The sequence below is a fragment of the Bos javanicus genome, chromosome 7 (assembly GCF_032452875.1).
Source record: "Bos javanicus breed banteng chromosome 7, ARS-OSU_banteng_1.0, whole genome shotgun sequence".
In the NCBI taxonomy this organism is placed as follows: domain Eukaryota; kingdom Metazoa; phylum Chordata; class Mammalia; order Artiodactyla; family Bovidae; genus Bos; species Bos javanicus.
This window is the reverse complement of record NC_083874.1, coordinates 48,676,446-48,696,044: the sequence shown is the minus strand read 5'-3', so window position 1 is coordinate 48,696,044 and position 19,599 is coordinate 48,676,446. Positions and strand designations below refer to the sequence as shown.

At 41.6% G+C, this 19,599-nt stretch overlaps 1 protein-coding gene and 1 non-coding gene across 4 annotated transcripts in view; both read left to right on the top strand.

The window, feature by feature from the left end:
- KLHL3 (kelch like family member 3) overlaps positions 1–19,599 on the top strand; it is a 280,088-nt gene that overhangs the window by 175,067 nt on the left and 85,422 nt on the right. For all 3 annotated transcript variants that reach the window (XM_061423600.1, XM_061423601.1, XM_061423603.1), the window contains one exon: positions 9,326–9,432. In XM_061423600.1, the coding sequence (XP_061279584.1) occupies positions 9,326–9,432 (107 nt within the window). The remainder of the gene's footprint in view (positions 1–9,325; positions 9,433–19,599) is intronic.
- TRNAR-ACG (transfer RNA arginine (anticodon ACG)) lies at positions 5,727–5,798 on the top strand. The gene has a single exon. It is a non-coding gene; the product is annotated as a tRNA-Arg (tRNA).

Genomic DNA, 19,599 nt, shown 5'->3' with positions numbered 1-19,599 from the left:
TCACAGTGGAAACCATTATTAACATTTAGGAGAAGATCTTTTTTTCTTTAAAATATATGTCTCAGCTGGATTTTTTTTTCTATGGGTGATTTTTAATTTTAAAAATATTTTAATTTTATTGGGGTATAGTTGATTTACAATTGTGTTAGTTTCCTATGCACAGCAAAGTGATTTAGTTATACATATATTCATTCTTTTTAGGATTTTTTCTCTTATAGGTTATCACAGAATATTGGGTAGAGGTCCCTGTGCTATACAGTAGGTCCTTGTTGATTATCTGTTATGTAGTGTGTGTGTTCAACCAGATTTTTATTCTTAACATTTTGTTGAACAATTTTTTTAATGTTACTAACTGTTCTACAACTTCATTTAAAGTGGTTGAATGATACTCTATTTTTGTTTTTTTAAAAGCAGTTCCCTGTTGTTGGATGTCTAGGTTTTCCAATTCCTTGCATAAATGATACTCACAGTGGTTTTGCGTAGGGCAGGATAGTGCTCTGGTCACAAGCATAGACACTGGAGCCAGACAGCCTGGTTTTAAACTTTGGCTCCAGTGCTGATTAGCTATGTGACCCTGAACAAGTTAGTTAATATCCCCAACCTCACTTTTGTCAGCCATAAAATGAGGCTAATAATAGTTCCAGTCTTGCTGGCTTGTTAAGAGAGTAAGTTAAGTGCTTAGAACAGTGATAACACATCAGTGCTGTCACTGTTGTTAAGTACTTGTGCACATATACATTATTTCTATAGAATTAATTCCTAGAAGTAGAGTTGCTAACTGAAACAGAAAGTAACATAATAATAGCTATTCCTTAGATATTTTATGAGTTCCTGCAACAAACTGAACATTCTGTGTTAGCTTATTTGTTGATGATGTGCTTCAGGAGTGTGGCAGTAGGTGGGACAATCAAAGCCTTGCCCCTCAATCTCACTTGCATTCCTAGTGATGTTCAAGATTATATCAAGTTTTAAGGTGTTTAGATGACCGACTGAAAAAACTAGGGTGGAATGGGTGATGCAGGGAGAGAAAGGGGACCTCAATAGACATTTTATTGATTTGGGCAATTTCAGTCGGAACTGGGGAGAGGCATATTTTGTTAGGAGAAAGGCCAGGGTGAAGCACCTGGACATCCAGGGGTCAGGCTAATGAAATGTTACCTGATATTCCAGGGACCTGGGATTATTTCCTGCATTATTTTCACATTCCCCTCCTCCAATTTTAAGCTTTTTTTGTTCAGGCATACATGTTCTTTGCAATTTATGAATCACACAATTACCTATTTCCTATTCTTTATCCTTCCATGGTAGAAAATGAGCTGCTGGCATGGTAACCAAGCAGCCTTCCTCCTCTTTTTGTACTTCATCACTCTGCTCTGGTCAGACCAACAGCTGCTTCTGGGCAGCAGAACCCTGATGGCTGTTTGTTTTCTGACTTACTGGCCAGCCAGCAAGTGGGCACGTGGTCCTTGTTGGAAAAGCACCTCCTGATCAGGCCTGAAAATGAGAGACAATCTTCTATCTCATCTTTACAGTTTTAATTTCTTGTCTATCCACTGCAAACAATTCTCTGCTTCATCTTTGTTTCTTTTTAGATTATGTCCAGTATGGGTTTTTTTTTTAAACTATAGTAATAAAGACAGTAATGAGCTACTTTAGTATACTGCTTTCTGTTTTTCTTTTGAAGTGTATCTTTGTTTTTAGCCTTTACATTAATTTTGTACTTCTTGCTTTTAGTATAGCTTTTTAAAATTGAAGTTTACTTGATTTACAATATTGTATTATTAATAGTTTCAAGTATATAGTATACTGATTTTTTTTGCAGATTATATTTCATTTGTAGGTTACAGGATATTGAGTATAATTTCCTGTGCTGTACAGTAAATCTTTGTTGCTTATCTCTTTTATGTATAGTAATTTATATTTTAATCCTGTATTCCTAATTTGCCCCTTTCCCCTCATCTTTGGTAACCATAAATTTGTTTTCTGTGTCTGTGCGTCTGTTTCTGTTTTGTACATACATTCATTTGTATTATTTTTTAGATTTCACATGTAATATCGTATAGTATTTGTCTCTCTCTGTCTGACTGATTTCACTATGCTAAGTCACTTCAGTCATGTCCGACTCTGTGCGACCCCATGGACGGCAGCCCACCAGGCTCCCCGTCCCTGGGATTCTCCAGGCAAGAACACTGGAGTGGGTTGCCATTTCCTTCTCCAATGCATGAAAGGGAAAAGTGAAAGTGAAGTCCCTCAGTTGTGTCCGACTCTTATCGACCCCATGGATTGCAGCCTAACAGGCTCCTCCATCCATGGGATTTTCCAAGCAAGAGTACTGGAGTGGGGTGCCATTGCCTTCTCCGGACTTATTTCACTAAGCATAATATTTTCTAGGTCCATCCATGTTGCTGCAGATGGCGATTTTTCATTCTTTTTTATCACTGGGTAATATTCCAGTGTGTGTGTGTGTGTGTGTGTGTGATCTTCTTAAGTCAATCATCTGGGCATTTGGGTTGCTTCCATGTCTTGGCTATTATAAATAATGCTATTGTGAACATTGGAGTACATATATCTTATTGATTTAGACTTTTCATTTTTTGCAGATATATATGCTGTTTTTTAAATTTTGATAACAGCTTCATCAAGATATAATTCATATAACATACAGTTCACCCATTTAAAGTATACACTTTAATGGTATTTATTATATTAGCAGACTTGGGCAACCAACAGTCAATTTTTGAATATTTCTATCACTTCTCCCCAATCCCGTATACTTTAGCAGTAATTCCCCCATTATTCCTATCCACTCACCCCGCCCCCCGCCCCCCCACCCCCAGTACTAGACAATCACTAATCTACTAATCTACTTTCTGTCTTTATAGATTTGCCTATTTTGGAATCATATAATATGTCTTTAGTGACCCACTTTTTTCACTTATTATAATGTTTTCAAGGTTCATTCATGCTATAGCATGTCTCAGTATTTCATTCATTTGTATTGCTGAATAATATTTCATTGTATGGATGTACAAATTTGAGACCATTTTGCTATTGTGAATATTGCTGCTGGGAACATTCAGAAACAAGTTTTTGTGTCCATGTGTGTTTTATTTCTCTTGAGGATGGGATTCCTGGGTCAAATAAAACCTATGTTTAACCTTCTGAGGAACTATCAGACTGTTTTCTGCAGCACTTTACATTTCTATCAGCAGTGTATGAAGGTTCCAGTTTCTCCATATCCTCATCAACACTTATTATATCCTGTGTTTTGATTATGACCATCCTAGTGTGTGTAAGGACTTATCTCATTGTCGTTTTGATTTGCATTTCTCTGATAACTAATGATGTTCAGCATCTTTTTATGTCATCATTGGCAATTTCTATATCTTATTTGGAGAGTTCTATTAAGATACTTTGCCTATTTTATATTGGGTTATATGTCTACTTATTATTGAGTTGTAAGATTTCAAGTTCTTAATATATTCTAGATACAAGATGTTTATCAGACATATGATTTACAAAGTTTTTCTTTCATTTTGTATGTTTTCTTTTCACTTTCCTGATGTCCTGAAGCACAAAAGTTGTGAACTTTGATGTCTAATGTATTTTTTGTTTGTTTGTTTGTGCTTTTGGTGTCCTGTCTAACAAATCATTGCCTAATCCAAAGTTGTTAAGATTTACCCTAATGTTTCTTCTAAGAGTTTTCTAGATCCAGCTCTTACATTTAGGTCTTTGATCCATTGTGAGTTAATTTTTGTATATGACGTTAGGTAGAGATCCAATTTCATTCTTTTGCATGTGGATATCCAGCTAATTGGGCTTCCCGAGTCGATTTAGTGGTAAAGAACTCACCTGCCAATACAGGAGATGTGGGTTTGATCCCTGGGTCAGGAAGATCTCCTGGAAAAGGAAATGACAGCCCATTCCAGTATTCTTGCCTGGAGAATCCCATGGACAGAGGAGTCTGGTGGGCTCAGTCCATAGGGGTCACCAAGAGTCGGACACAACTGAATCGACTTAGCAAACAAAGCACATCCATTTAATCCTAGCACCATTTGTTGAAAAGACTATTCTTTCCCAGTTGAATGGTCTTAGCATCCTTTCAGAAATTAGCTGACTGTGAATGTGAGTGTTTACTTTTAGACTCTCAGTTCTATTCTGTTGATCTGTATGTCTATCTTTGTGCTATTACTATGCTGTTTTTAGCTTTGTAGTAAGTGTCCCAGGTGGTTCAGTGGTAAAAGAATCCACCTGCCAATGCAGGAACTGCAGGAGATGCAGGTTTGATCCCTGGATTGGGAAGATCCACTGGAGGAGGAAATGGCAACCCACTCCAGTATTATTGCCAGGATAATCTCATGGACAGAAGAACCTGGCAGGCTACAGTCCAGGGGGTTGCAAAGAGTTGGATACAACTGAGTGACTGAGCATGTATGCACATAAGTTTTGAAACTGGGATACCTGAGTTTTTCAACTCCTTTCTTTTTCAGGATTGTTTTGGCCATTCTAGATTCCTTGCATTTATGAATTTTAGGTTCAGCTTGTCCCTTTCTGCAAAGAAGCAGCTGAGAGTTTGATAGAAATTGTGTTGAATTTTGGAGGAGAATTGTCACCTCAACAGTATTAATCTTCTAATTCATGAACACTGGAGGTCTTTCCATTTATTTAGGTCTTCTTTAATTTCCTTCAATTGTGTTTTATAGTTTTAAGGTATAGGCTTTGCACTCATTTTGTTAAATTTATTCCTAAAATATTTAATTCTTTTTGATGCTATTGTAAATGGAATTTTTAAAATATATCTTTTGGATTGTTCACTGCAAGTATACAGAAATACAATTGCTTTTGTATACTGACCTTATGTTCTGCAACCTTCTTATACTCCTTTATTTATTCTTCTAATTTTTTAGTGGATTCCTTGGGATTTTGTATGTACAAGATCATATCATTTGTGAATAGAGATAGTTTTATTTCTTTCTTTCCAATTTGTATGCCTTTCATTTCATTTCCTTGCCTAATTGCCCTGACTTGCCACATTAATATTATCTTTCTTATTAGCGGTATTTGATACAATTGATCGTTCCTTCTTTTTTGCAACCTTCTTTTCACTGGGCTTTTTGGGCACCACACCCTTTCTCATCTCTTTTGTTGGTTCTTCTTCTTCCCCCAACTTCTTAACCATTTCTTGCCTGTAAATTCCAGACCCTAGTATCCACTTGCCTACCTGACAACCCCACTTAGATATCCAAAAGGCAGCTCAAATTTACCATGTCCAAAACTTACTCTAATCATAAATGAAGTATTTTGTGGAAAAAAGGGAGACAAGAAATCAATTAATATTTACTGAATATTTATTATTAACACTATTCATTATCTTGTTTACAGCACATGTCAATTCTATGATTCTCAGGGGTCATGAATCCTGGTCAGTTTGATTCCAGGGTCTGAGCTCCTTCCTAACATCTCTACTGTATTTCCTTTAGACACATTGTGTATAACTCAACTTTCTCTCCTCCAGATTGTCCTTTGGAGTAGTATATGATCACTCAGAAAAAGAAATCTCACAGGATCTCTGGTGACTGGCCTCAGAAGTGCTTATAAGCCATGCAGTGCCTCTGGAGCTGCACCTTCCCTTTCCTCTGTGTAGTGGAGACAAAGACGTCTCCAGTGTGAAGGCAGGTGGTGGGAAAGCCTACTTTGAGTGTTTGGCAAGTTTTTATTGGTTACTTTCCCTGGTGGCTCAGATGGTAAAGTATCTGCCTACGATGCAGGAGACCCGGGTTCGATTCCTGGGTGGGGAAGATCCCCTGAAGAAGGAAATGGCAACCCACTCCAGTACCCTTGCCTGGAAAATCCCATGGATGGAGGAGCCTGGTGGGCTACAGTCCATGGGGTCGCAAAGAGTCGGACACGACTGAGCGACTTCCCCTCTTCCTTCCCAGGTTAGAGTTTCTCTGGCCTTGAGATGTACCTCCTGCTTCTCAGAACTGCTCTGATTTATTTGCTGACTGGATTCTCCATCTTTATTCCTTTTTCCTTCTTGTCTCGTCTTCATTTGTTCAAGAATTATCAGCCTTTCTGGGTTTGTGTAAGATATCCCACTTTATTTGCTTTCCCAGTTCCTGACATTGAAAATTTGTTCAGCATCTGTGACTCATCTATGTCAGTACTTTCCTTATCAAAATATTAATACTAGTTACCAAAATAATTACTTGCCTTTTTAAATAGCCCTGATAACTCTATTTTCTCTCCCAAATCTTTAACAGAAGTGAAAATGTCCAAGATGAATCTATTCATGTTGGGAATACATTTTTAAAATATATTTTATCCAAATTTAAACAAGTAGTACCTACAATCTCATTTGGCCCCCACGGTGTATGTCCCAAGGCAGCTAAGAAAGCTGAGAAAATTGGTGGGGTCAATTTGTTCATGTTCTTATAGCCTGTTGAGTCAGAGCCAGTTCTGTTCCCAGTTGAGCTGGTTTATTCTGATAAGGTTTGCGTTTAGGGTGTGCTGTTCACTGCAGGATGAGGTCCCACCCCCAGGTTTTGCCTCTTGGTGCCCAGAGGTCTGACCCTTCCCAGAAGTCCCCTCACTGGTTCCTTATTCCATGTGCTGGATCTTTCCTGATCCCCTTTCCCTTTTGGAGCTAACCTAGCTTCTGTCTTTTCCCATTCTAAGTATCAACCAATCATGAGGCAGAAATGGTACTGCACCTGGAGTCAGAACTGGATTGAAGACTAAGGCTTTTGTGGTTTTGGGTCACCTCTCTGAGCATCATAGGGTGATCTCTAAGGGCATTTGCAATTCTAGCCTTCTCAGGCTTTATGACTCTATTTCTCTGAAAAGTGAACCTGGACTAATATCTGAGTAGTTGGCTTAATATGCTCTACCAGGGAGGGCAAATATGTAGCTTCTCTTCCATCTGCTTACCATTATCTCATCACTGTCATGTGGAACCCAGTCATGACCTCAGACTTCTCAATTCAGTATCAGTTCAGTTCAGTTGAGTCACTCAGTTGTGTCTCACTCTTTGCGACCACATGGACTGCAGCACCCCAGGCCTCCCTATCCATTACCAACTCCCAGAGTTTACTCAAACTCATGTCCATTGAGTTGGTGATGCCATCCAACCATCTCATCCTCTATCGTCCCCTTCTCCTCCTGCCCCCAATCCCTCCCAGCATCAGAGTCTTTTCCATTGAGTCAGTTCTTCATATCAGGTGGCCAAAGTACTGGAGTTTCAGCTTCAGCATCAGTCCTTCCAATGAATATTCAGGGCTGATTTTCTTTAGAATGGACTGGTTGGATCTCCTTGCAGTCTAAGGGACTCTCAAGAGTCTTCTCCAATACCACAGTTCAAAAGCATCAATTCTTCAGCACTCAGCTTTCTTTATGGTCCAACCCTCACATCCATACATGACTACTGGAAAAACCATAGCTTTGACTAGACAGACCTTTGTGGCAAAGTAATGTCTCTGCTTTTTAATATGCTGTCTAGGTTGGTCATACCAACCTTTTCTTCCAAGGAGCAAGCATCTTTTAATTTCATGGCTGCAGTCATCATCTGCAGTGATTTTGGAGCCCAAACAAATAAAGTCTCTCACTGTTTCCCCATCTATTTGCCATGAAGTGATGGGACCAGATGCCATGATCTTAGTTTTTTGAGTGTTGAGCTTTAAGCCAACTTTTTCACTCTCTTTCACTTTCATCAAGAGGTGCTTTAGTTCTTCTCTTTCTGCCATAAGGGTGGTGTCATCTGCATATCTGAGGTTATTGATGTTTCTCCTGGCAGTCTTGATTCCAGCTTGTGCTTCATCTAGCCTAGCGTTTCCCATGATGTACTCTGCATATAAGTTAAATAAGGAGAGTGACAATATACAGCCTTGATGTATTCCTTTCCCTATTTGGAACCAGTCTGTTGTTCCATGTCCACTTCTAACTGTTGCTTCCTGACCTGCATACAGATTTCTCATGAGGCATGAGGCAGGTCAGGTGCTCTGGTATTCCCATCTCTTTCAGAATTTAAGTTTGTTGTGATCCACAATTCAGTATAGTGTGCACGTAACTACTGCCAGTGGATCACGGTTGAACTGTGTTTAATCTCCCTGTCTTCCCTCCCACTTCTAGCACTTCAAGCTGAGGGAGGGACTAGTGGTGACCAGGATACTATAGAGGTTAAGAACGTGGGTTCTTGGGTTCAGCTCCTTATATTCAAATCCTGTCTCTACTGCTCCCTTTCTGTGTAACCTTTGGAAAGTTACTTAATGTCTCTGGGTCTCAGTTTCCTTATTTTGAAACATGGGACATAATAATAGCTAAACATCTTAGGGTTGTAGAGAGGATTAAATGAAATAATATATATTTTAAAAAGTGCTTGGAACAATGCCTGGCACATGTAATTAAAAAAATGTTAGCTATTGTAATGATAATAGCCATGATAAGAATTTGAAAGGTTGGTAGAGGAAAAACTCTTGAATTGGTAGGGCTTGTAGTATCCTTGCAGTCTTCAAAGTAGTCAAATTTTCATTCCCTCTCTGAGTGTAGAATGATCCTGTTTAAAATGTCATTCCTTCCTTCCTTCATTTATTAGTAAAAATTGGAGCCTTCTGTGTGCTATGCATTCAGCCAGGTGTCTAGGATATGACACTAAATAAGTCCTTTTCAAAGGTTTGTCACCTTGTTTGGGATGAAAAACAAGTAAAAATGTGGTTACAGTTTTCTTAATTGCAGCGATTGGAGTTTGCACAGGGTCTTTAGGGAGCACTGTGTATATACGTGGAGTTTCTTTGATGATAGTGTTAAACCTGGGTGGGAAGAGAAATATACTCAAGTCCTCCAGACATGGCTGGCCCCTTACCAGTGTTTCATAGGCAGTGAGTGGACCGCTTGGGGAATAGTTAATACCTGTTCTCAATGGTAGCACATCTCAGGGGCATGCTCATGCTCCTTGGTGCATTCAGTCACTCAACTAACAGCCCAAAACTGTTCCCACTGCTCATTGAGCTGTCCCCCTGTCTCAGTTGGAGCTGATAGAGTTGGGGAGCAGAAATGTGAAGACAGATGGAGGAGCCCTGAATTTGCAGCTACATTGTAGTTGGATCTCTGCAGAGTTGAGTGCCTCAGGAAAGCATGAATGTCAGGCTTATCAGGGACTTGGAAAAGGTGATGAGTCCATCCCACTGCCTGACTCAAGATATGGCAGATCCGTTTGCAGCCATAGACAGTGATAGTATGGAATGTGGGTGGGAAAAAAAAGTACCCTTGTATGGCTGGGGGTGGGTGTTTGTGCTGTGACCCATCCTTTCCCCTCACTGGTGTCTTACAGCAAACAGCTATTGTGTGACGTGATGATTGTGGCAGAAGATGTCGAGATAGAAGCCCACCGTGTGGTCCTGGCAGCCTGCAGCCCCTACTTCTGTGCGATGTTCACAGGTATGAGGGGCAGACAATAAACCCACACGTGTGGGACTGTAGTCCCAACTGGGAGAACGTTGAGGGTGGTGGTGTGAGTGGGGGAGGAAAGAGAAGGCTCCACCCTGAGGAGCTTTTATGTGCCGGATTCTTTGCTCTGCACCATGGAGGTACCAAGAATTGTGATGGACTCATAGCCTCAGCCAGGCCTGTTGAGCATGCAGCCCCTATTGCAGTTCTCTCTGAGGAACAAAGGTAGAATCACAGTCCATGAATTCTCAGACTTTGCTGTGTATTGTAATCATGTCGGGGAGCTTGTTAGAAATGTAGACTCTTGGGCTCACCCTCAGGCTTCTTCCCTCTCATTTTGCAGTTTGGGGACACTGAGACTGAGAGAAGGAAGGGACTTGCCTGAGGTCACCCGGTGAATGAGGGGAACTTGGCTTCTGGACTCCTGGCCCAGGGCTGGCTGGCCTAGCTGTTTCACATCTTGTCAGTCCTTTGCCATTTCTTCCAGGCAGGGGCCCTGAGCCTCCTCTAGCCTTTTTACAGGAGTGTTGGGAGAGAGAGTGGCTCAGATAGTAAAGAAGCTGCCTGCAGTGTGGGAGACCTGGGTTCAATCCCTGCGTTGGGAAGATCCCCTGAAGAAAGAAATGGCAACCTACTCCAATATTCTTGTGTGGGGAATCCCATGGACAGAGGAGCCTGGCCCGCTACAGTCCGTGGGGTCGCAAGAGTCAGACATGACTTAGCTACTAAACCTGGGAGAGAGTTGGGAGACGTGATGGCGGGGCTTGGGGTGGAAAGAGTAAAACAGAAGTATATTCACCATCTGCATTCTGTCTCAGCACCTTTGCCAGGTTTCCAGGGAGTCCCTGTTTTCTGGACATGTCAAACAGCCTTGTCCATCTGTTGCATGTGTGTTACTTCTGAGCCCAAATTCCCTTAAACCCATGGGCTGAGCTTCCTGACTGCAGTGCCTCGCAGCACCTCCCCTGAGCCAGGCGCAGGCGGTGCTGTATCTATCATGGCTGACTGAAGGCCAGCGGGCCCGAGTGTGGCCCCTGGATGAGGTCTGCTGTCCCTTCCACATGTTCACCCGTACCCTGTGCTTCCTCTGAGTGTGGTCACTATCGTTCTGCACTCCTGTTTCCTGGTGTCTGCGGTGCCTATGCTCTGGAGTCTCATGTACTCACCGCTTATCACCCTGCAGTTTATACTTCAGGTGCCACCTCCTCTCTGACCACCTGAGCCATAGTTCCATACTAGGTCTCCTTCTACTCCATAACTCATCTCTTTTTCACAACTCATCACTATCTGAAAATCATATTGATTAGTTGTTTAAGTATTTTTTTTACCTATGTCTCCTTATTGGAATATCAGTTCCATAAAGATTGGGATCTTGTTAGTTTTGTTTGTTTCCGTATCCTGAGTACCTGGTACACACTAGCACTAAAATATTTTTTAAATGAACAAAATGTCTCCCACCCTTGATTGTGAGTTTTTGGGCGCTCAGGGACCATGTCTTGTTACTGTCGAATCCTTAGTGCCCACTCCAGGGCCTGGTGTTTAGGAGACAGTGAACAACTGAAGGTTAAACGAATGAATGTGGGATTGCTAAGGATGGGTGAGTACAGGCACATTTTTCCTGAATAGGCTCTTGTGCTTTTCCTAATATAATACACAGCTTCTGCTGGGCAGGAGTGGTTCTTGATGGATGGGTGGCGGTGGGGGCTTAGAGCTTGTTATTTGAGAGTTCCCCATATGTGTCCTCTCTTGGCTCATCATGTGAAGGACTGATCTCAACCTGGAGCATTGCTTTTGCTAAGTGCACGAAGCCACGCTACCTCACTTTGAGCCTTGTACTAGGAATTCCATAATGCAGCCTGGAAAAACAGCTACTTTCATTACCTGGAAATTTTGAGCCACTTCTCTTTGAAGTAGTCTCAAACTCTAGTAGGAAGGCTTTTATTTCTTTATTTCCTTGTCTTTCATCCATCTTTCTTTCTTTTAAAATAATTTATCTTATCTACAAATTTAGTTGCAACTTCAGTAAATAGCTCTGCCAGTCATTTTTCTCCATGTATTTGATTTAAAAAAGTGCAGTATTGAAAGAGGAGTCCACTTGCAATTGCAATGAATTATACTTTTGGCTCCATTTTTTTTTTTTTTTTGGCTAATGAACTTGCCTCTGGGTTCATGGAAGTGCCTAAGCAAAAACAAAGTGATTTTAAAAAGGGAGAGAAAATATGCTTCTGGATCAGATCTAGTAATTGAAAGGAGAAGAGATTCAAGAGAAGAAAGCAGTCTAATGTGTGGCCCAGCCCATGGCTTCCATAGAATCTGGTTAATATCTGTCCTCCTATCCTTCTTTCCTTCCATCCATTGTCTGTCTGTCCATCCATCCACCCACCCATCCACCTATCCATATGTTCATCCAAACACTATTCATATATGTTCATTACAGAAAAAAAAAATAGAATAAGTAATACTTGATTAAAGTGTGTACACATTTTGAATCCTTGTGAGACATGTGTCTCAACTCCACAACACTTGAAACAGTTGTACCAGCATATGCTTCCATCAGCACTGTATCAGATTTGTATATTTTTTCAGGCCCTTTGATTTTGCTTAAATATTGGTAAACAGGTACAAGAAAAAAGTAACTGCAAAATTCTGTTCTCATTATCAGGTTCAGCTTTTAAAATCCATAAAATTAATAATGAAAAGGTCCAGCTGATTCATGTTAAGTCTGTTTCTATCGGCATGTTTAAGGCCCCAAAGAAGAGAAAATATATATGGCTTTCTTCTGACTTGAGTGGTGTGATCAAGATCTTTTATTCAGGCTTAACATGTTTTTATTTGTTTATCTGCTGAGTTCATATTGCCCAAATGTCCATCGATGGTTCCAATTATCAGCCCCACTCCTTGACAGTGTCCTTCCCATAACTTGGAATAAATAGGAAACTGAGGTGTGAGTGTCCACAGGAGAGTGTCCAAAGGCAACCAGCCTGTGAGAGGATCTGGGATGGGCAGTCACCTGAATTGCAGTCTACTCCTTTAGAATAGTGTGATTGGAGAGGCCAGCAGGGCTGACCCTGTCCTTTTCCCTGAGTATGGAATACGTAAGATTCCCCTCAACCCCTTTCTCCCCATCTAGCACCTCCATTCTAGGGGAAGATAATTTCCCCAAAACAGCCCAGTCACTTTATTCCCCCTGTTTTTAGCATGCCCTTTACTATGGGTTCTGTGTACCTATAGTATTGGTACTCCATACAGATCCCTACATATCATCCAGGATTTTAAAAGCAGTCCCATTTTATGCTATTAAAAGAACCGAGTCCTAAAGAATATGTGGGCTCAGGAAAAGACATGTGAGCTCCATCCCACAAGAAGCCCTGGGAATAAGCTGTCTAGTGTATTGATATTACACACTGAGGCTGATTAGATTGGCTTCTTTTTTTTAAGAAAAGTTGCTTTTAGATGCAGGTTGATATTCAACTGGTGTCTTTGAATATATGGTGACTAGAAATGAGGAGAGTCAGGAATGTCCTGGAGGTAAGAGGCAAGGGACTTGGAAGGAGTGGACACCAACCAGCCACAAGCAGAACAGTCAGGGCCAGGCTCTCTTACTCACCTTTAGGCATGCACTCATCACATAGAACCGCTGTTTCGGGCTTTCTTCATGCCTGACTCCACCAGGCCTTGGACCATGTCTGTGTTCTGAGTGTCTGAATGATGTATTGATGTCTTTGAAGATCTTTGCATATCGTGCAGTTTAGCATGACTTAATCCAAAGCAATGGAGCAGTGAGGGAGGAAACACTAGGGAGTAGAAGCTTTTCTTTGTATTAAGAGGGCCTTGAGGGAGTAGTCAGAGTAGGTAGGGTCTGGCCTCTGAGGATTTTGCCCCTAAGGAGTTAGAAGTTGGGTAGAACAGTTCAGGGGGGTGGAGAAAAAGGAAGGTCAGAGTCTGTATGGGATTGAGGAGAAATGGTCTGGTCTTCCATGTTTCTTTTAGAGTTGGTTACCTCAGGGCAGAAGCTTACAGTGTCATAGGATTTCTTCTTCCTGTCCCTAACATACCACATCAAAGTCAGATGTCCTTTTGTGGCTTAAGTGTCCTAGATTTGAGGGTGATGGGTGCGGTAGTCATGTCTAAAAATATGTTGCTCTTGATATAGAAATGGTGACTTTTTTTCAAGAATTGATTTGGATGTCGTTCAAGCCTGTGTTGCAGAGAAGGCAGTGGCACCCCACTCCAGTACTCTTGCCTGGAAAATCCCACGGATGGGGGAGTCTGGTAGGCTGCAGTCCATGGGGTCGCTAGAGTCGGACACAACTGAGCGACTTCACTTTCACTTTTCACTTTCATGCATTGGAGAAGGAAACGGCAACCCACTCCAGTGTTCTTGCCTGGAGAATCCCAGGGATGGGAAGCCTGGTGGGCTGCTGTCTATGGGGTCGCACAGAGTCGGACATGACTAAAGCAATGCAGCAGCTGCAGCAGCAAGCCTGTGTTGATGTAGTTCAACACAGGCTTGTGTAGTGCCCTGGAAAAGAGACTACTGTTCAGACACCTACCAGCATCCAATTACGTGCAACTGATTTGACCAAGATGGTCTGGGGTAGACTTGTCTGCACTTGGCATAGCTCAGTCTTGAAATTTCAGATCTTCACTGAAGAGAACCACTGGACGGAAATTTTTTTATGAGTGTTCATAGAGGAGGTTTGGAGTTGTTGATGCAAAGGCCTCTTTGGTAAGGATTAAACACAGGGTGGTAATGGCACCTTCATTAGGGGATGGTGTGGTATCTTAGAAAGCCATCATGACCTGACTCCAGCAACTGATAGGTTTGTAAGCAGTTACTTAACCTCTGTGATCCTGTTTTCTTGTTTTTGAGACTGGAATAATAACAGTAAAACAATAATAACAACAAGCAGGGAACAGATACAGGTAAGGGAAATAAGACACCCAATACAGAATGAAATTGTGAAAGTGTTAGTTACTCAGTCATGTCTGACTCTTTGTGACCCCCTGGACTGTAGCCTGCCAGGTTCCTCCATTCATGGGATTCTCCAGGCAAGAATACTGGAGTGGGTTGCTATTGCCTTCTCCAGGTGATCTTCCCAACCCAAGGATCGAACCTGGGTCTCCGCCTTGCAAGAAGACTCTTTGCTATCTGAGCCACCAGGGAAGAGCACCCGACACAGAATAGGTACTTAATAAAGCTAACTCTTATTATGTGTAGAGCCTGTCATAGTTTATACAGCTCATGTGGATGTGTGGGGAGGCTCTGATACCTGCTGCCCTGGTGGTGGTGAGAGTTGACATGAAACATCTCTGGCTACATAGGCATTTCCTTCCCGATTTGGTACTCCACCTGAGGAGAAAGACCTCTCCAGGTGGAGGAAGGCTGAGATTCCAGGGAGGCTGGGTGCTGGGGTGATCTCCAGCACTGCAGCTCTGCTGAATCCTGCTGCTGCAGTTCTCACACTCTCATTATCTCCTTTGAATGTCGCACAGCTTTGGCATAAAGGCAGGGCCAGGAACGTCCTTATTTCACAGGAGACAGAGGTCAACCTTTTGCAGTTATCTGGCATAGATGGCTCACCTACAAACCTTACCTGCAGGAGGCTTGGCTGGGATTCAGCAAGGTGGCAGGTTATTTCTTTTCCTCATGTGATGCTAACATGTGGCACAGGTCTCAACTCTGGCCAAATGAGTTGGCAGCCTAGATATCAGGACTTAGACAGATGAAGGTTAGGGGTGAGAGAGTATAATAGCCATCCTAACACCCAGGATCATTGTGCAGAAGGTAAGGATCTTCTGTTTTCTTTTTACCCAGATCATGAAACTAAATTTCAACAGTAAGGACTCAATTGAGGAGTGAAGAAGAGTTCTGTAACACAAGGACTCCTGAATGCACTTTTTCTTCCCTTTGCTGTACAGCTTTGAGGGGTGGCTGGTGGTCTGTGTCTGGCTCTTTGGAAAGACCTCACAGCCATTCTACCATTCCTTTCTTGTTCCTTTGGCTGAATAATGGGGTTGGGTTTCTATCAGCAATCTAGGATATGAGCCAGTGATTTTCTAGCCCCCCTGTCTTATGCGGTGGTGAAAGATTTTCCCCCATGGCTCCTCAAGATGCACCTCTTCCCCCCTTTGGGCAGTCTTCCACCTAAAAAGAACTCTGTTGTGCATGTGAGCTTCTCTGGTGGCTTTGACAGTAAAGAATCTGCCTGCAGTGCAGGAGACTCAAGTTTGATTCCTGGTTTGGAAAGATCCGCTGGAGAAGGAAATGGCCACCCACTCCAGTATTCTTGCCTGGAAAATCCCATGGACAGAGGAGCTTGGCGGGCTGCAGTCCATGGGGTCACAAAGAGTCAGAACAACTGACACTTTCACACTTTGGTGCCTGTGATGTGCTAGCTAGGTTGAGACTATGCCTTGCTCTCCTGGGCTCTCTATGCTTCTTGGAGACTTCTAGGTGCTGGTCTGAAGGTAGAGTCTGAAGATTTAAAGAAGTTTAAGACGTAGTCCCTTAGTCTAGCTGCCATCGTCTTTCACCCAGTTTACTGCAGCAGCCTTCTAATTTGTCAACCTGCCCCCATTTTGTTCCGTCAGTCCCAACCCATTTTCTACACTGTAGCTATAGTCATATTTACTAAATAAAAATCTAATGTATTCCTTACTTGCTTAAAGTCTGTCAAGGGCTCCCCATTGCCCTTAGAATGAAGTCTAAACTTCTCTGCATGGTGCACAAGGCCCTCAAGTTGTCCAGAGCCTGCTTGTATCTTCAGCCATCTCTCCCCCTTCCTCCTTTTATATGCTGTGCTTCTGCCAGACTCAAATTTTTGTGGCCCCAGAATAGGTCAGGTTCATCAGTCTGATGAAAACAATGGATTCTTTCCACAAAAAAGTAAATATGTGCTCCTGTATGCTCATTATTTTGCATACAGTTCAGGGTAGAGGAATCCCTGCCTAAGAACCTTTTAAATTAAGTCTCCTTTTCTAGCATTTAACACATTTTGAAATTGCTGGTTTACTCATCTTTCTACTAGTGTGAGCTCCATGAGGGCTGGGAACATGACTTGTTCACCACTGTGTCCTTGGGCCTTGCCCATAGGGACTGTTTGATACTTGCTTATTGAGTGAATGAACAAACAAACATCTGCCCTTGCTAGGTAGATCAAGATCTATCTGGAAGAACAGGATATGATGTTAACAGAGGACAAAAATGTTCAACTGACATTTTCTTTCTTTTTCTCTTTTAAATTCAAGTACAGTTACTGTTACAACATTATATAAGTTACAGCTGTACAATAAAATTCACAATTTTTAAAGCTTATACTCCATTTATGGTTATTATACAATATTGACTATATTCCCTGTGTTGTACAATATTAATTTACGTTAAAAATATTTATTTATTATTTTGGCTGTGCTGGGTCTTCATTGCTGCACGGGGGCTTTCTCTAGTTGCAGAGAGTGGGGCCTGCTCTCTAGTTGTATGTAGGCTTCTCATTGTGTGGCTTCTCTTGTTGCAGAGCACAGACTCTAGGCGCATAGGCTTCGGTATCTGTGGCACGTGGGCTCAGTAGTTGTGGCTCGTGGGCTCTAGCTCACAGGCTCAGTAGTTGCGGCACACGGTAGTCTTGCTCTGCGGAATGTGGGATTCTCCTGGACCAGAAATCGAACTGGTATTACCTGCACTGCAAGGCAGACTCTCAACCACTGGACTACCAGGGAAGCCCTGGAGCTTATTTTATCCCTAATAGTTTGTACCTCTTCATCCCCTCCCCTCTTCCTTCTCCACTAGTAACCACTAATTTGTTCTTTATATCTGTGAGTCTGATTCTTTTTTGTTACATTCACTAATTTGTTGTATTTTTTATATTTCACATATGTGATATGGTACAGAATTTGTCTTTCTCTGTCTGACTTTTTCCACTTTAGCATAATACTCTCCAAGTCCATCCATGTTGCTGCAAATAGCAAAATTTCATTCTTTTTAATGGCTAAGTAGTATTCCATCAAATATACAGACCACATTTTCTTTATTTACTTATCTGTTGATTGACACTTTAGTTGCTTCCATATCTTGGCAATTATAAATAATGTTTCTGTGAATACTGGTGTGCATGTATCTTTTTGAATTATTGTTTTTGTTTTTTTTGGGGGGGGGGATGGGATATACAGCCAGGAGTGGAATTCCTAGGTCATTTGGTAGTTCTATTTTTAGTTTTTTGAGAAACTTCCATACTGTTTTCCACAGTGGCTATACCAATTTACATTCCCACAAATAGTGGTGGGAGGGTTCCCTTTTCTCCACATCCTCACCAGCTTTTGTTATTTGTGTTCTTTTTGATGATAACTGTTCTGACAAGTGTGAGGTAATATCTCATTGTGGTTTTGATTTGCATGTCACAGATGATTAGTCGTGTTGAACATCTTTTCATGTACCTGTTGGCCATCTGCATTTCTTCTTTTTGGAAAGTTCAGAGTCTGCGGTGGCTGGGCTGGGCCTCTTGGGAAAAATCAGCAGAAGAGGGCTCTTGGGTTAATCTTGAAGACAGAGGGACTTACAGGGCTTATGTTCTGTCCTCTAGAAATATTTTGTCAAAGTAGCAGAGGTGAGTGAAAGAGCAAGAATGGAGAAGCCTTTGATGATTTCTCCTTCTTCAGAATTAACTATAGTCTGTGGACTTATGAGATGTCAAGAGAAAGCCTCTCTTTTTTCTTTCTTTCTCTGCTCCAACAAGTATTTAAGTGCTTGTTATATGTCAAATGGGCTTCCCTCATGGCTCAAACAGTGAAGAATCTGCCTGCAATTCAGGAGACCTTGGTTCGATCACTGGGTTAGGAAGATCCCCTGGAGAAGAGAATAGCTACCCACTCCAGTATTCTTGCCTGGAGAATCCCATGGACAGAGGAGCCTGGCAGGCTACAGTCCATGGGGTCGCAAAGATTTGCACAGGACTGAGCTACTAACACTTTCACTCTTCACTTTAGGAATACTTTTGTCAAGGTCATTAGTTAGGGTCAGGTTTAAATTATAGAGGGATTTATTAAAAATGACATGAGGTCTAAAGTTAGGCCAAAGGTTGAAATCCCAGCCCTGCCCTCTTACTAGCTGTGTGCAAATGCCTCTTGATATGCCAATTCTATAATTTATAAATTGGAAGCAATATCTCGTAACTCCTGGGGTTGTTACAAGGACTAAATGAAATAATGTATGTAAACCCTGAGGGTCTGGCATGTAGTAGCAACTATTATTACTACCACGTTCAGGGTTTGTTTAAGCTGACATCTTTGTTTGATGCAATAATTTCTACTGGTTCACAGAGATATTAAATTGGATTTTACAAGTCCTTATGATTTATATTAATCTAAGTCTCCAATTTCCTATAAAGGAAATTTATCAGAAAAGACATGGTCTTTGAGGCCCTAGTTTTTTTTTTCCTTCAATTTTTTCTTGCTTGTTGGAATTTTAAGTACTTAGTGCAGAAATTTTTGATTCATATAAAGAAGCAAGGAAAAAAAAAATCCCATCGTCTAGAAAACTGTGTCTTAACATTTTCCGGGTATTCAACATCATGAAAATGATTGTTCATCTCATCAGAAAATCAAACTTTTGCCCATATGTACAAATATTTTCATACAATTTCAGGAGATTCCACTTGTTTACCCCCAAGATACAAAACCCTAACCTGACTCCCAAGCTCTACTTCTATAAAGAGCAAGCAATCAGGCCAGGCTCTCTCTGACTTCACACTCACTAAAGACTTCTGAGTCTCTTGGTTCTTGTAGTCAGGTTGCTTCCCCCCCACCCCCCCAGCCTTTTTTCTAAGGTCCAAGTTCTTAAACTGAGAATTGGCCATCTTTGATGATCTTTTTGCAGTATAATTACCCACTGGACCTTTGCTAGTGAACATCTTCATAGCTGTTTGGAGAGAGGAATTTAACTTTTGATTTCCTTATGTATGTGTTCATGTTTGTCATGGAGTATATTCAAGAGAGAGATTGTGAAAGCTTGTTTTATGGGTAGAGGAGAAACTCACCATCTTTTCCTGTTTCCTCTTTGCCTCTTTGTCCTGTCTCAGGGCTCTATGTGCTGAGGCCATTTTGCTGCTTTCTACCAGCAGTCAGAGAGAAGAGAATCGAATGGGGGTCACTGGGCTGCCTGAT